This window comes from Passer montanus, unplaced genomic scaffold (assembly GCF_014805655.1).
Source record: "Passer montanus isolate IOZ18808 unplaced genomic scaffold, ASM1480565v1 scaffold4, whole genome shotgun sequence".
NCBI lineage: Eukaryota > Metazoa > Chordata > Aves > Passeriformes > Passeridae > Passer > Passer montanus.
This window is the reverse complement of record NW_024368818.1, coordinates 1,886,062-1,903,512: the sequence shown is the minus strand read 5'-3', so window position 1 is coordinate 1,903,512 and position 17,451 is coordinate 1,886,062. Positions and strand designations below refer to the sequence as shown.

The 17,451-nt window shown below is 45.9% G+C and overlaps 2 protein-coding genes across 4 annotated transcripts in view; one reads left to right on the top strand and one right to left on the bottom strand.

Annotated features, from left to right (window-relative positions):
- MTUS2 (microtubule associated scaffold protein 2) overlaps positions 1-5,065 on the top strand; it is a 238,767-nt gene extending 233,702 nt beyond the window's left edge. The window contains exon 16 of the mRNA XM_039718410.1: positions 213-5,065. Within this exon, the coding sequence (XP_039574344.1) occupies positions 213-429 (217 nt within the window). The 3' untranslated portion in view covers positions 430-5,065. The remainder of the gene's footprint in view (positions 1-212) is intronic.
- The window catches only part of SLC7A1 (solute carrier family 7 member 1), a 37,952-nt gene continuing 25,428 nt past the window's right edge, over positions 4,928-17,451 (bottom strand). For 2 of the 3 annotated variants that reach the window (XM_039718408.1, XM_039718409.1), the window contains exons 5-11: positions 15,970-16,192; positions 15,043-15,182; positions 13,274-13,376; positions 11,342-11,553; positions 10,864-11,012; positions 8,643-8,751; positions 4,928-8,084 (exon numbers count right to left, since the gene is read on the bottom strand). In XM_039718408.1, the coding sequence (XP_039574342.1) occupies positions 7,975-8,084; positions 8,643-8,751; positions 10,864-11,012; positions 11,342-11,553; positions 13,274-13,376; positions 15,043-15,182; positions 15,970-16,192 (1,046 nt within the window). In that variant the 3' untranslated portion in view covers positions 4,928-7,974. The remainder of the gene's footprint in view (positions 8,085-8,642; positions 8,752-10,863; positions 11,013-11,341; positions 11,554-13,273; positions 13,377-15,042; positions 15,183-15,969; positions 16,193-17,451) is intronic. The other variant, XM_039718407.1, reaches the window with a different exon arrangement.

Genomic DNA, 17,451 nt, shown 5'->3' with positions numbered 1-17,451 from the left:
TACAGCAAAGACACAGGTGCATCTGGAAGCTGAATCAGACACTGGGGGGAAGCTATGACTTGTGGAGATGACTTTCTCACCCAGCAGTGAACAGATCTGGGGACAGCTGTGCCCCAGCTTTGGCAGCTCAGCCCTAGGGGCAGGGGTGCCTGCAGGAATGCCACCATCTCTGCCCTGGAGTGCCTTACATGTCATGCTGCTTCTCTCTCCAGGCAACTCTCAGAGGAGAATGCAAATCTTCAAGAATACGTTGAGAAAGAAGTGGAGGAGAAGAAGAAGCTCAGCAGGACTAACGAGGAGCTGCTCTGGAAGCTGCAGGAGGGAGATGCCGTGAGCCCCGTCAAACTCCCGCCCGCAGCATCCACTCCTTTTTACCGCTGCTCATCAGGGAACTCCTCTCCAGCAAAAGTCAGAACCTTGAGGCGATGAATCAGCAGCAGTGTGCCCAAGGGTCCCTGCCTTTTATGCATTTCCAGTCTGCAAATTGTTACCATCCAAGGAAGCACTACCATCAACAGGCGCCCAGGGTTCATGGCTGCAAGCATGTTCAGTAGCTGCATAGCTTTACACTAGGCAGGGTACTCTTACAGCCCCCATACAGAAATCCTTGGTTCTGACATGTTGATTAGGGTAGCAAAAAAGATAGCCAAGAACTAGAAGAGCAGAAAGTTAGGATAGCAAAAGGTTTAGTTTGATGTGTGAACGTTTTAACTATGGTTAGAGCCAAAAGCTGGGAAATGCTCTATTAATGGTTCATCAGAATGAACTTTTGCTGCAGTATTTCAGGTTAGTTGCAAATTGTGTGAATATTTCTGTATATGTGTCTGTGTTTATATACATGTATGTATTGTACCTTTATACCTACATATAGACGCACACACATATATATGTAGTTGCAGATGTTCTGAATTACATTTTTTATATTATTGGATACTATTAAGTGCTGATATATTTTCATTACAGTCAGCAGTTTTCTAACTCGTGCCTAAGACTTGTATCTAAACAAATGCATTTCTGTTTAGCCTCCCAGGAATATTTATACCCAACCTAGAAGAAAGTTACACAGAAGTAGAAGCGCCTTCTAAGTGACCACCAAGTGGTACTCTATCTTACATGAACACCAGCGAATTTGAAATTTTAAGACAGTACTGCCTTCGAAACCATCACCTTTGCATTGAACACCAGAAAATATGCATATCATCCACTGCTTTTTAACTCTTAGCATTGATATTGTAAGTGGAGATAGGCTAGAGATGAGAAAACTGAGAGTTTTAGCAAATTTGGTAGAGGTTACTGGTTAATATGGTTCAATTTTAGTGTCTTTATTTCAATTCCAGTCAGATCTTATCTTGTTTTACCTTGTCGTTGTTAGGATGCAATCAAAATCTCTAGCTGTAGGTTTCTGTCCATTTTGTTTTATTTCAAGCCCCAGAAGCAAGAAGGAGAAAATAAGTTGCTTACCCTTGACCTTTGCTGGATGAGAGGTTTCCAATAGTAAGATGAGATACTGGGCATCTGCTAGGGCTCTAGCTTCCTTCCACCTCAAATGCCAAATAGAGCATAGCCAACTTCATATGTGCAGATGAAGCCTGAATTTCCTTCCTTCCACATATTTGCATTATTTCACATTGCTACAGCTTACCCAGAGTTACAGAGCACTTTGAAGATTCATAGAAATGAGTGGCTAAACTACCTTTAACTTTCCCATCAAGAAGCAAAAATGTTCACTCAGGCTTGGGGTGATATCCCACCTGAGGGGATGGTGAGGCCGAGGGGTAGTTGGGGTGAGAGTGTCTGCAGGGCCCTCATGGGCACTACTAAGATAAAAATATCCCTAAGCATAATTCAAAAAACAAAGAGATCTGTGGGATCTTTTCTACCCAGCTTCGGGCAAAGAGCCTGCATGCAGGCCTGCTCTGTGCACTGGGGCCAAAATTAGCAGGGCAACAGTACCTGGAGGAAATCCCTGAGGTGCAGGTGTGCTGCAGGGAGAGTGGCTTTCTCACCTGGGTGTGTGGTGGCACCAGCAGGCCCTGCACCCACAGAGGTGGCATTGCACAGTCCTGCCATCCTGCTCGAGTGGGAGCTGTGCTTCAGCTTTCCTGGGAAATACTCAGGATTCACAGACTGCAGCTTAGATACAGCTTCAACCACCATCAAAGCACCTGTGGCCTGTTCCACAGTGTTAAAAAGAAAGATGATTTTTTTTTTCTCCTTTTTAGAGAAATTTATTTTTGTAGCAGCTTTTGCATGGTACTGTGATACTGAGTAAATTGAGCATCTTCTTAGAATAGATTATGCCACGCCAGCTACTACTGTTGAAATGCATTGCTAAATTTTAGTGTGTCCAGCAAGTACAACCTGAAAGATAGATAAATAGCACACATATGCACACAAAGCCCCTTCTTGCCATGTATGACTTTAATCATTTTGACACTTGGTAACTGCACAGCTATTTGCAACACCTACAGCACGGTCATCTTCCATTCCACCAACAGAATTCTGAGACAGTGAGATCACAGACTCAGAGGGTGATTTGGGTTACAAGGGAACTTTAAGACTGTCTAGTCCAGGCCCCACTGCCATGGGCAGGGACACTTTCCACTAGACCAGGTTGCTCAGAGCTTCATCCAGCCTGGCCTAAAGCACTTCCAGGAATGGGGTATCCACAACTTCTCTGGGCAACCTATGCCAGTTTCCTACGACTCTCATTGTAAAAATTCTTTTCCTTATGTCCAATCTAAATCTATCCTCTTCCAGTTTAAAACTGTTGTCCCTTGTCCTATCACTACAGGCCCTGGTAAAAAGTCTCTCTCCATTTTTCTTATAGGCCCCCTTGAGGTTCTGGGAGGCTGCTAAAAGATCTCCCCTAAGTCTTCTCCAGGCTGAACAACTCCAAGTGTCTTGGCCTGTCTCCATAGAAGAGGTGCTCCAGCCCTCTAAGATCTTTGTGGCACTCCTCTAGACCCACTCCAAGAAGTCCATGTCCTTCTTATCCCCAGAGCTGGATGCAGCACTCCAGGGTGGGTCTCACAAGAGCAGAGTAGAAAGACAGAATGGCTCCTTTGCCCTGCTGGCCACGCTGCTTTGGATGCAGCCCAGGAGAGAAGTGACTTTCTGGGCTTTGAGCACCCATTGCTGGTTCATGTCCAGCTTCTCATCCAGCAGTATTCCCAAGTCCTTCTCAGCAGGGCTGTTTTCAGTCCCTTTATCCCCCACCCTGTATTCATACCAAGGGTTGGTGTTATTGAACCTCATGATGTTCACATGGCCCCACCTCTCAAGCACGTCCAGATGCCCCTGGATGGCATCCCTTCCTTCCAGTGTACCAACTGAACCACTCACCTTGGTGTCAACCCACAGACTTGCTGTGCATGCACCTGATCCCACTGTCTGAGTCATTTAAGCTATTACACAGTAATATCTTAAATATTGGTCCCAATACTGACCCCTGAGGGGCACCACTTCTTACTGACTGCCATTTGGACATTGAGCTGTTCTAGGTGCAACCATTTAGCCAATTCCATATCCAGCTTCCATCCATCAAAGCCGTATCTCCCCAGTTTAGGATGCTGTGTGGGACTATGTCAAAGGCCCTACAGAGTCCAGGTAAATGGCATCAGCTGCTCATCCCTCACTCACCAACACAGTCACACCACTGCAGAGGACCATCAGATTAGTCAGAGTGGCTTGTTGGTAGTTTCTAGGATTCTCCTTTTTACCCTTTGTAAAAATGGTTGAGATGATACAACTGGAGTTGTTATCTTAATGCTACTCAAAACTTTAAATGCACTAAAGCATATTATTGGCCCAGGACAGGCTGGCTGAACCTGTTGTAATTTATTAATCTTTCCCCTTTATATCTGGTGCTTTCCTTATCACTTTGTTGGTTTAAAATTATATTCAAAAGATGCTTCCAGCAGTGAATTGGGAGTGGGGCTTTTATGGTGGGAAAACTGGGACTGAACTCAGCTCCACCATCATTTGTTATCATTGCCAATCCCTTTCCCATCAGATTTTTGCCTCCCAATCCTGCTCTCACTGGATTCTTCCTTGGCACACCCTCTGGGGCCTGCCCAATCACTAGCAAAACTGCAGGAAGTTCTGCCTAACCAGAGGGACCCAGCAACCTGTCCCCGTGGGGGGTGTGAAGACTGTCTCCTTCTGGTGCAAGCCCAGAAACAGACTTTTTTTCCCGAAAAAAGATTATTCCATTTTTATACTTTTCCTCTGTCCTGTCCCTCCTTGTCTCTGCATGCTGAAGTAGACGCAAAAGAAAATCCCAGGTCACTTGGACAGTGGGAGGAAGGGAGCAGCTCCTGAAAGGGGCAGCCATTCCCAGGGAATGGAGATCCCTGGATGCAGGGCCAGGCTGGGAAGGGGAAGTGTTTGCTTTTGCAGGGCTGGAAACTTCCCGAATGCCATGGCCACTGTGGGGACTTTCCCATTTGAAATAGGATGGCCTTTGGCACCAGAGGGAATGTAGCCAGCACTAAGCAGGAAGAGTTTCATCATCTCTGTCTTTAAGGAAGCTGTTTGGGTTCGTTAATCTTTACTCAATGCAGAAGGGTGTAGCAGCAATAAAACCAGCCTACAGCTGCTCCCAGGGAGCTCCAGAGATGGGCACTGGGAGCAGGTGTATCAGCCATGGGATGGCAGATGAGCCAGCAGCAAGCAGGGCATGAGAAACTCCTTTTTACTGTGGGAAGTTACCATTTGTCCCTACTGGGATTGGACCTCCAGTGACTGCTGGCACAGACGGGTTGACCCACTTGGTGCACAGCAGCAAAGGCTTGTGGTGGTGGCAGGCGGGGGGAGAAAAGGAAAAACTATCAAGTGCAAAATCAGGTATTTTGTCTGCACTGATGGTGGTTGTGTCCCATGGACACTCTGAGGAGCCTCTGTACAGTTTCCCATGCAGCAGGAGTTCTGTGGTCCGGTTTATTATGTGGCTAATGATTACAGGAAGAGTTTGTATTATTTCAATTATGATGTACAGATAAGTGTAATATATTCCTGATAATAAATCCGTGCGCCAGTGCACCTGTGGGCTGACGGATACAAACCAGCATGTTCTGCCGTGTTTTCTGTGCACACAGAAACTGGGATGAATGGGAAACAAAGTAAAGCCCATTAGAGGGTTACCCCATTAAGGCAAAGACAGAAGCTAGCCATTAGCTTCCTGGCAGCAGGGCTGGTCAGCTGCCTTACCTGACAGTGGCTCATATGCTATGAGTTTCCATGGACTCATTTTCTAGGATAATTCCAAAATGACTGGGGCTGCCAGAACAGTGATTGTCATCTGCAATGTTTCCATAAAAGGGTTATGCTGCAGCATGTGGTAACAGGAACACTTCTGCCAGTGTTTCAGGCTCATCAGCAAATACCTGAACTCCCCCATGTTCCAGTTCACTCAGTTTCAACACCCCAACCCCTGCTCCCTTCTGCCTGCCCTCCTGCTGAGAGCCACAGAGCTGCTCAGGCTTTGCCCCAAGGATTAAAAAAGGGACCGCAGTCATATGTGCCTGACAACATCCTCCTGAAAGATTTTTCACCAGGCCCTTGGTTTGCTCAGCACAGATGAAGCTTTGGTAATGACATAAGCTTCATGTTTTCATTGAACAGAAGCTGGTAGCCAGGTAGGAAAAACATCCTTATATTTTTAGTACAATACAAAACTTTGATCCTGTCTGAATTTTCATCTTGTTGCCCTCCCACCACATTTTCAGTGCCTTTTGGGAGGCTGTGGAGCGCGTTGAGCTTGCTTGTGTTTAAACAAAATAGACTTCGACTTAGTGGCTTTTAATTTCTGTATCAATCTCTCCCTGCTTGAATAAGACTTTGTATATGCACAAGGAGCAAAGACTTGGCAGATGGTCAAGACCCAGTGACTGGAGCAGACCCCCAACTTCATTTTGTGGGGGAAGCTGCACTCATAACACACCCTGAAGTGCACCTAGGAGGCAGTGAACACATTGCCTTCACTTCCTCAAATTGCAATCCTGTCAAGAAAAGCCTCCCACTGTGCTAGAATTAAAAGATGAAAACACTTCAATGGGCAGAAAGGCCAAAAGTCTCTTGGAAACATGAGAAATGGTCCACAATCCAGCCATAAAATCCAGGAGATGGTCCGATTCCCTTTTCTGCTGCATCAGATGCCTGGTGAGATCCTGGGCAAGTCATGCAGGGGTCTGTTCAGTTCTGCAACTCAATGACAGGTGCAAGAGCCTGTCGCTTCATCAGCAAGAGCCATGCTGACAAACCAATTAAAGATTGTCCAGTGTTCAGAGGCAGTAGTGTGCAGGACACCTAGGAAAGCACCTACTCACATCGGGAAAGGGGATTTCTGCTGTGTCTATCAGGGATGCTCCAACCCAGAAGTGTTTGAGAGCAGGCTGGACAGGGTTTTGAGCAACCTGATCTAGTTGAAGATGTCCCTGCTGATGTCAGGCAAGCTGGACCAGATGATCTTTAAAGGTCCCTTTCCAACCCAAACTGTTCCACAATTCTATGATTTGTTTTTCAGTACAAGCTGAAGCGTTAATTTCAATCAGTGGCATTACTTGGGCATGGCTCACCTTCAGAGTGCTTTAATAAGCCTTTTTAGGGTAGTGGATTAATTTGGCTAGGGAAAGCTATCAGAGAGAATTAAAACAAAAAAATCTTCTTAACAGCCAAAACCAAGGCATTGCCAATCAAATACAGACCCTCAACTCCAAATTTCCCACTTTTCAATACAGGCAGGCTCTGGAGACGAACTCCAAAGGGAAAGCCCCCCTCAGCAAGTCAGACCCTAGAACTTAATGCTGTTTTCTGGGCTGCACACTCTGACAGGACTGGAAAGTCCCTGCACACTCCCACAGCCTCCCCTGGGCAGGTGGCTGACACCAGGCATTGCTCATGTAAGAACTTCATGCCTCTGAGGATTCTCCTGTGCTTCCCCTCCCACGGCAGGAATGTGCTCCACCCACCAAAGCCAAACCAAAGTTGCTGATGCCAGGCAGCCAGCACAGAAGACTGATGTGGGGGGAGGAACACTGGGCTGCACTCGCTGTCAGAGCTAGCTCAGTTCTGCTGGCCACCCCCACCACTACAGCCACGCCACTGGTGATTTTTGAGGCAGAGAGGCAGGATTGCTCTTTGGAGACACACGTTGTTTTCAAGCCTTTGCAGTTCTTGCACAACATGGTTTCCTGACTAAAGCTGGCAGTTCCTCTGTGGAGTGTACAGTTGGAAGAAACACCTGCTGGTGTTACTGTGAGCTGGCGAGCGATTACTCACCTGACAATCAGCAACCACAAACCTTCCCAACATTTTTCACAGCAGTGACATGCTTTAAAGCATGTGAGCACGCAGCCAAAAAACCCAGTTAAATAAAAACAAAAAAGGTAAGTCCTGATATTTTAAAGAATGCAAATCTTGCAGTGCTTTGTTAACCTGGGGGAATCTAGTGATTGGCGAGAACCTTTGTTTGTTTTTTTTTTGTATGTGTGCATACACAGAGGGTACAGCCCACATAGGGTGAAGGATAGATACTGATCTATGCCTGACAGTAGCACTGCAAAACCTGCTCCATGTAAAATTGAGTAGAATATCTGTTGGGAGGTAATTCCCAGGGCTACTGAAAGAAGGACATTTGTGAGGCCTGGTTTCATAGCAGCAGTTGCACACAGAAGCAGTTCTCTTTCTACACACTGGGGAAAAAAAAACAAAACCGGAGAGGGAGAGAGGGAAGCGCCCGGATGAGCTGCCAGTGTTGCTGGGAATATGCCAGAGTTGTGTCTTTTCATCTTGTGGTCCCTTTTAACTGTGCTGCTAAACAAACTGCAAGCTGCAGTAACCAAGCTGGGGAGGCCTGCATTCTGCTTCCTTATTTCTGCATAACTGATGACAGGTGTAATCTGGTTCAGGATCCCCACCACAAAGCTTCTTTCACTGCAGCCATTCTTTCAGTCGCCCGTAAGTCAAGCACAGTCATTTACAGCTGTCTGAGCCAGTGTCTGTGTTTCTCTCTGCTTCTGCTGAGGCTGCGTAGCTGGCTTCCACACTGTGCCATATTCCATAGGTAAAGTAGATGATAAAGCCTGTGGAAGCCAAGGGAAAGGGCACTGTTAGCTCTGTAAAGAAACAGAAACCTCTACTCACAGCCACTGACACAAGTTACACCAGTCTAAGTCCAGCTATCCTCATGGTTAGCTTCTAGCAGACAGCCACTATCTTCTTTAGGGGAAAAAAGCCATTAACACAGGCATCAGTCTTTAAAAGTCAATCTATCCCAGCCCCCTTATCTACGTGGCTGCTGGGAGCATCTTGGGATGCAGCTCAGCTTCTTCAGCTCCAGAAGCACAAGCTCCACCACCTGGACAGCAGTGCAAGGCCAGCCAACAAGGAATGCTCCGAGTTTCTGCTGGCAACAAGACCCATAAGATGGTTCATGGGTTGTTGTTTTGTCCACACAAAGGCTTCAAGACCCTTGAATTTGAAACAAAGCTTGTTACATGCTAACTAAAGGGCTTCAGTCAAGTCACCAGGGCTGCCCAAGGATGACCAGAGTGCAGAATCCCTCCCTGGAATGCTATAATAAATGTATGGGTGAACAAAATCTAGTAGCTTTGAACATAGCATTTTTCAATTAAACTCACCTAGGAGCATCCAGATTGCAAACCGAATCCACGTGCCTGCGTCTAGCTGCATCATGAGGTAAACATTCACAAAAATACTCCCAACAGGAAGAAAGGGCAAAAAAGGTACCTGAGAAAGAACAAGGGATATGTTACATCTACAAGCACAGTTAATGAGCAGGAACCAACATCACATCTCTTGTAAATGAGAAATGATGGCTGTTACCAACCCTTCAGCTGCCAGATGTGAACCCGTTTTAAAAGCCTGTTTTGTGGTCTAGAAGGAGGCAAGAGGCAAATTTCAGTGGCAATACTAAATACTTGTGGGGCAAAGGAGAGAAGAGTAAAAAACAAGGACTGTATCATGACAAGCACATATTGAAGACCAAGAGATGAAGGTAAAGGGAATGTAAGAGGAGGGACCTGAGGAACTTCATCCATCAGGTACCAAAGCAATGAAGTAATAGAGAGAAAATTATCCCAAAGCAAGGAAAACCAGCAAATACTGCAAGAGATGACTACAGCAGTACCAAGAATGTCTTAGTGGTCTGAGAATCAAAGAATGAGACAGCAAAGCCAAAATGCAAAAATAAGAATACAGAAAATAGCACTGCAAATATAAAATCAAACAAGGCAAATTATAATACTAGAAAAGTTTCTTAATATGGTGGAATTAAGTGGAAAGCGAACTTCACTCCTAAGGGAAAAAGGAGATCTACAAAAACAAACAGGCAGAAATATGGGCCTTTCTTAATTTACGCTTTGCCAGAAAATATTTATGTAAAGTAGCTGCTCACATCATTAGAGAAAGGGGATAGGCACACAAATTGGAAAAGAGAACAAGAATATTTTTCTAAAGTTGGCTTTGTCAAGTCAGTAGAGAGAAATAAAATTTCCCTAGGTGGGTGAGTTATGTACCCAGAGATTGCAGAAGTGATCTCTAAACTATTAAATAAGCAACTCTGACAGCTCTTGGTAGACTGGTGAAGTCTCTGAAGACTGGGGAAGGGAGAAAAATTACCTGTTAAAAATACAGTAAAACAACTGGGAAACAAACAGGTCAGCCTTGGATTTCCAGAGTGATTTTGGAGAAAAATCACCTTCAGGTTGTAAATGCCCAGAGAACAGTAAGGAGATAAGAAACAAGGTTGTCAAGCATTGGAACAGGCAACCCAGGGATGTGGTGCAATCATCATAGCTGGAGGCGTTTAGAAGACATGTAGATGTGGCACTGAGGGACATGGTTTAGAGGTGGATTTGGCAGTCCTGAGCTAATGGTTGGACTCGATGATCTTAAAGGTCTTTTCCAACCAAAATGATTCTATGATTTTGATTACAGATTTAGCTGTGACAGCTATAATTTTCTCTTTCCTTGGACAGGGCAATGGTTGAGGGGAAAAAAAAAGAGGTGAGACATCCTGAGCAAAAGGTGAATAGACCTCCTCAGAAGTATGTTCAGAAAATACAATCTAGTGAGAATGTGTAACTTTTTTGCTCCTGGACATTTCTGTTTCCATCTTTGGGACCATTACCCCAAAATGAGCTGCAAACACAACCTTGGAGAACTCTGGCTGTTACTAAGTTACTAACATCTGTGAATTTACTGAAAAAATTTAACTGAAGAGCAATCCAAATGAAAGCAGTTTAGAGGATGGAATTATAACCCGAAATTAATTTAATAAATTGCAGAGCTACCTGAAATCAATATGATAAAGCATGGCTGTGTAGGATTACGCCGGGAGAAAAACCCCATCCCAGTGTTTCTTTAATACAGAACGGATGGTGTGATTGGAGAGGGCAGGAAAACAACAGAGTTCCTCATACTTAAGGCTGTTTAAGAGAGAATGGTCATCCCTCAGCCTCTATGGGGACTAAGGAGGACATGAAAGTGCACTTAGAGCCTTAGACCTTTGCAAACAAGTTTACTTCTTGTGTTCTTTCTCCTTCTATATCCATAATTTGATGTGGCCCTTCACAACCATCCCCTTTCCTCCAGTGTCTGTCTGTTCCCTCTCCTATAACCATGTGCTTTCAAAAGGAGGGTCCTGCCCTTCCCTTCCAGCCACACCTCTGCAGCAGGTTCTGCCTTTCCAGCTTCTCCTGGATAGCAAAGCTGACATCACGCCTATATTCCATGCACATCCATTTGGCCAGTGTCCCCCTTCTGATACAACACATGCACTTCCTCCTCCAACCACCTCCCAGACACCTCTTTTCTACCTACATGTCCCAGGACATTCACCTTAAAGGAGAGTTTGGTTTTGCTTTCAGGCTGTTTCCGTATAATGAAGATGATAGTGACAACAAGGATGGCGGCAATAATCTGTACAGTGCTTATCAGAATGCTTGGCTCAAGGGAAGTCAGGATGCAGATACCCACAATAAGGAAACCTGTGAACAGACACCAAAGGTTACTGACTTTTTTTTTTTTAGGTACAGGGAAAATCCAAGAACAAATCATAAGCAAGCAAAGCAGAATCTGAAAGCTCACAAACAAAACAGCAACTCACAAAACCCCCAACCATAACAGAAATGCCTTTCCCACTATACACCCCCACACAATCCATCTGTGGATTTCTTTTAAGTCAGAAATTTAATCTTCAGTTATTTTGGCCATTACAAAAGCTCATCAAAATCACATCAAGGAGATGAGTTTTCCCACCATGGTGAGTACAAAGCCCTACCAGCTGACTCTGCCCCAGACACTGCCCAGCACTTACCTAAGATGAAGGTTGAGACATTCACCACCAAACCAGAGAATTTGGAAGGATCTGAATCTGTGGAACACAGTATGGTTTTGAGTGAAAACTTCTCCTCTTCCTCTGGCAGAAACCCAGCCTGTGACTCACTGGTGCTCACAGACTCGTTGTTATCTGTCTCCTCTGTCGACCTTGCCATCTGGTATGCCAAATTAGGCTGCTCTGGCTGGTACCTAGGAAAAGGAAATGACATAAAGAGCCTGTTAGTTTGGCTTTTAAATAAGGGTACCACTCATTTAAAAGCCACACAGACAATCATGGATACCTGCCAGACCTTTACAGCATCAGAACAGGCCCACGTCATGTCTATACCCTTCTGCTTCAAGGGGAAATTTGAGGAATGATGTCATCATGATGTAAGCAAGAATGGCCAGCTCTTATCACCCACAGCGTGGTTGTAACGTAAGCGTTCTAAAGCAGACAGTGCTCCCTTTCCTGAGCCCTGTCATCCATGTCACCAAGACATGACTGTGTGACAGGGGAAGCAAACAGCAGAGGGACAGACCAATTGTCATAACCAGGCCATTGTGTCACCTGTGGCAGCTCAGCTCTTGCATTTTGGCACGGAGGTGGCTGAGCTAACAGCTCTGCAGCTATCACACCCTGCAGCAGCATTTCTGGTGCTCCATACCCCTCCACCCCAGGCTCTTCTGCCAGCTTATCTGCTGCCACACAAGGAAGGAAAAGCTGAAGCAAGAATTGTTGTTGCATGTGTGGACAGCACATTCAACAGGGCTGTGACACACAACCATGTGGAACCATAAATAAAAACTCTTCCAGCCTCAGCTCTTCGTTAGAGAAGGTTTTGTCAAATTACTCAGCCACAAGTCTGACTAAAGGACTGGGCCACTTTGAAAGTCACCTTAAAACTGTTTTTGTGGGGATGTGTTCACAATGAGGCCTTTGTTAAACACTGAGAATTGTGAAACGCAGTGAAATCCTTGGGTCTAGCCACAGCAAGAAACTAGTGGCAGGATCTTACAGCTTTGGAAACAATTCAGCTGCTACATCATTAAGTAGTCAAGAGGCAGACAAATCCACTGCCAAGGTCACTACAAAACAGTAGTGCCAACCCATGATGGGGGAAATGTCATGCAATAGGTACAGCAGCTTGGAAAATCACATAAAAAAGCCATTTCTAGCTCTGAGGAAAAGAGTAGGCTGGGAAATCAGGAAACTTAAGACGGATAAGGCAAATTGGTAAGCATTTTCAAGGGGCAGGGAGCAGAGCACAAACACAAAGCAATGGTACCACAGAACAGCACTGGCCCTTCACCTGCTTCAAAACTGTTCTTAGATCAGTGCAATTGCTGTGAAAGCCTCCACTGGATTCTGAGTAAGTCATTCCAAACACAAAGGTACTTTTCAGTAACATGATCTTCAGATATTTTTTTCATTAACTGAGTGCTGTTGTCTGCAAGGTGCCAAGCACTGAAGCTTAGGTTTGGGAAGCTGTGGGAGCTCAGCACTTCTAAGACACACTGATCCTGCAAACACATGCTCAGTTCTTTCCTGCTACTAGACTTCATCTCAAATCCCCTTTCAAAAGGAGGACAACCTGAAATGGTATCCCCACTGGGGACAAGAGTGGGGACAAGACAGGCATCCAGGACCACACATCTTTCCTCCCTACCCCTTGGCCTATCTCCTGGGGCATTTAGAGTTGACCACAGCAGGACTGGCACAGGACAAGGGTTAAGCAGGGAAAAAGGGTTAACCAAGTTCAGAGGACCTCCCTGTAGATCCAACTAACACAATCCCCTGTGAAATTAAAGAAACAAGCTCTTCACATGCCTGTAGCTGGAGATGTGTCCATAGAAACTATGAGGGCATCTGACTGCTGTGTGGAATTCTCTCTGTGTGCCAGAAGAGACAAAGCTTCTACATTCTTACCTCAGTACCAACACACAGGCTGCTACCAAGGAGTAAGCCAGGAGGGTCCCGATGGACATGAGGTCCACAAGATCTTTCAAGTCAAAGAGAAAGGCCATAACAGCTGTAGGAGGAGAGGAATGTAAGAGAGAAGAAAAATCAGCAACATGGCAGAACATGCACATCTCAGCAGCGTTAATATTGATGCAGCACACATCTGACTCTTCCTCAGGACTTGGAAGGGGAGCTTAAGATGTCCCAAGAGAAGAAAAGGCAGGCCCTGGTGCACGAATACCCTAAGACTCCACAGGCTGTCCCAGCCTCAGTAGCTGAAACAATAGGAAATGCTTACTACAGTAAATTCCAGCCTGTTTGTCTCACACAGCTATGTTCACCCAACTACCAACAAAAAGCATGGGTTTAAGCCACAACCTCATTTTAGTCCCCCAGTGCAGCTGCAGCACTCCTAAAGTCACAATTATCTCCTGGAAGTAGCTAGAGGCAACACAGGATGGGCAGCACCTTGCCCTGGTGTCTCAGCTCAGCTGGGTTGCAATCAGGCTTGTGCATGCAATGGGACCAAGCATCAAAGAGAGCATCTTGAAGTAGCAGGTGTCATCACGGGGATTTCCAGAAAAAGGCTGCCATTCCTTAGGGATAACCCTGCTTACACACCCTCACCAAGTAACCCTGGTTGTACAGGAATTTGTACAGAGCTTTCAGAAGGCAAAGTGGATAAAAGACACACAGTCAGACATCAGGTGGCACCAACAGCCATATGAGAGTGTAGGGACCTCAGAGCCAAGCCTGGCCCTGCTCAGCCTTAATGCACAACCTGGAGCCCAATAACCAGCCCAACCTTCAAACTCAGCTGGCAAATGCTGTCCCTGCAGTGTTGTGTGGGTTTTCGTCATAGGCACTACAGACCACTTGGATGAGAACACAAAGCTGGAATTTTTTTTTACTTTATACTGCTCTTGTTCCTACCCCACCATGGTCTGGACCCAAGAATACCTGAAGAGGAAGGTGTGGGAGAAGGAGGCTGTGAGGAAGCTCTGCGAGTCCCAGCAGCAGGAGCTGAGCCCTTTCACAGGAGCTCAGAGCCCCAGGCAGCAGTCTGGCAGCAACTTCCCACTAAAGGTGGCACGTTCTTGTACCCACGGCTCATCCTGCATTTGCAGCAGAAGGTAAAGAGGAAGCAGCAAGGCCACTCTCCTCTTTGCCAGGCATTGTAAGGAAGGGGGATGGCTGCAAGAACAGGGTAAGCTGCTCATCCTTGCTGTCCGGGAGGTTTCATTCCTGTATTTCTGGTGGGCCAGGAGAAGGGGAGAACAGGACAGCTGCCAGCTGTGACTAACTGATTAACAAATGCCAGTGCCACAGGGGCCATCTGCTCATCTCCGGCTGCTCTGGCATCTTCTGCAGAGCTGCTACCACAGACGGTGCAGTGTCTACAGGCCAACAGCCAGGAGGATGCTGAGGCACCGCTGGCTGCTACCTTGCAGAGCATTAATTACTTTCAAGGCTGGCTGAGCAGATAAAGGTAGTTCCTGGCATGAGACAGGATTGTAAGCTATGAGCTCTGAGAAAGAGGGACAAGCACACAGTGAGCTGCTCATGCTCACCCAGACTCTTCAGGGCATGCCCCTGGAAATCCAGGACACCCTCTGGGATGCCATATTCTGCAGTATATCCAATTAGTAAGTGGGCTAGAGTCAGGCGGACTTATCTGCCCTGAAGATGAGCTTATGTCTCCTTTCCACACATTTTTGCAAGTCTTTGGATCCTACCTGCAGTAGCTCCTGAGGTCACTGTTGCAATTAAGGGAGTTTTTCTCTTCTCGTTGACTTTAGCCAAAAATTTAAAAAGAAGTCCATCTTCTGCCATAGCATAAATTATTCGAGGCATTGGAAACATGGAGCCAAGGAGACTACAGACACAGGAAGGAGAAATAATCTACTTATATCATCTCCTGCTGAGCACAGGCACACAAATGAAAGCAAGTTTATGGCAGTGTAACTATAGAACAGGTGGCTTTTGTTCACTTCAGCCTCTCCTCAAGGGCTCCCCCTGAATACCCACGTTACTGATAGCTGGTAACTGAGGTGAAGCTGTATGATTCTGGATAGCTAAACTTAGCCACAGGCATAAAACCAGCCTGACTTTCAGGTAGTAAAAGAGCTGTAACCTCTATGAGCCTCTGTGAGTTGCTCACCTAATTGAGTATGTCTAAGTTGATCTGGAATAGGCCTTCCAAGTTCAAGAGGTGACAGGTTCTGCCTCCAGCCTGCCCTGCCTCCCATCCAGATGGCTGTCCTGCAGGTAACCTGCAGACAGATGGCCTTGGATATGGTAAGCCCCATGTGTTCCTGAAGATGCCCCCTGCACCACCTGACACAAGTCTGCTCTCCACCCAGCAGGCCAGGATGTCCTGCCCCCAAACCGTGCTTGCATTGCATAATTTCCTCCATGACTTAGTCACTCAATCCAGATTTATATTCCTGAGATGCACCTGCTGGGTCTTCTGCTAAGATGGGAGTTTCTGAAGTGATACTGGTCACCTGCTTCTCTGGTACCTACCACAGGGTGAAATCCTGGTCCTTTTGAGGTCAGTAGCTCTGAATTTCATCCCTGGTCTCCGCTCCATTTCTTAAAGGAGATGGAGGTACATGAGAGATGTACCTTGAGAGATGCAGAAATGAAGAGCAGTGTCTTACCTTGTAGAAAGTGCACACAAGGAACCAACAGCCACTGCATAGTTGGCTCCATCCCAACCCACGTATTTAAAGGCATTGGGTAAAGGGCTATTGGTATCCAGCTGGTAGTAAGGCATCATGAGTGTCAGGGCAGCCGACACGCCAAAGTAAGCCACGAAGCAGATGAGAAGAGATGCCACAATGCCAATAGGAATGGCCTTCTGAGGGTTTTTTACCTCCTCACCTAGAAGAAAGAAATTTAAATATCAGCTAAATGACAAGCAAGACCTTTATCCCAACCTAGGGCAGGGGTGCTGGCTGGGGCTTTCAAAGGTATCATGGGTACAGAAGTGCTCTTTCACCATCATGCTGTTGATGGCCTGCTCCATCCACTTGGGATATTACAGCCTGTTTGATCCCATTTCTGCTGCTCCTGTCACTTCTTCTGACACACATTCATGGAAGCCTTGTAAACTCAGGCACAGAAACAATCTGGATTAAAAATAGTCCTTTCCCCAAAACAGATCATCCTTCTATCCTACTCCTTCTATCCTACTGACGGTGCAGACCCAAGAAGAGTTCAATGACCACAGATGATGGAACAAGAAATTATTGTGCAGGTGAAATCCATGGATGTCCATTTTAGTACCATCTCCACCAGAATTAATACATTAGGATCATGGCACCATAGGTGCCTATTTCTGGAGAAGGGCAGAGTGTCTGAAAGTCACATGGATCTTTGAAAAATGCCTCACAACAAAAGGACCTCCACTAGTTTTTATGGAAAATTTTCAACAACCAAGTAGGAAAAATGTGTGTAAAAAAACCCGAAAATTCCTCAAAATTCAGGCACTGATCAATTACAGAACAGATTTGAGCTTTCCTAGTCCTACAAAACTGCTCTGAACGCAAGAGCTCCTAAGGTACAGCATTTGATCCTTACACCTACAAGTCAAAAGCAGATGAATGTTTCTCCCACAAGGAGAGGCTCCAGGGCTGGCTGGAGTAATGGAGCCAACACTTCTCCAACTCCTTGCTTGGAAGAAGATGTAGTAATGCTTTATTTGTCTGTGATGTTTCCCTTCTCTCTCTGCTCCAACTGCTCTTGCCAAATGTGAAATTAAGGATAATCCTTTCTTCAGGGAATTAAGATTCATCTTAGCCACAAGAAATATGACTATGCTGATGGCTTCTCTCTCAAAATGAGACCTCTTAACATTTACAGGTAAAATCTCCTGATTCTGAAGCACAGCTCTAGGGTGCAGTTTACTCCTCAGAGGCTTCCTCTTTCTCTGGATCTTTAAAATACTCCAAGCCATCAGAGCTTCTTCACCTGAAGGCACTGAAGAACTCTGTTCCAGAATAACCTGTTGATTAAATTATCATCTAGAGTTAGAGGCTCAAACTCGTACCAGACACGTGAACCTGGGCCTTCCCTGTTTGCCTAGCTGGTAAACCTGGACATGTTTTCTGTGGAGTCTGACCTGGTTGTGTCATCACTGA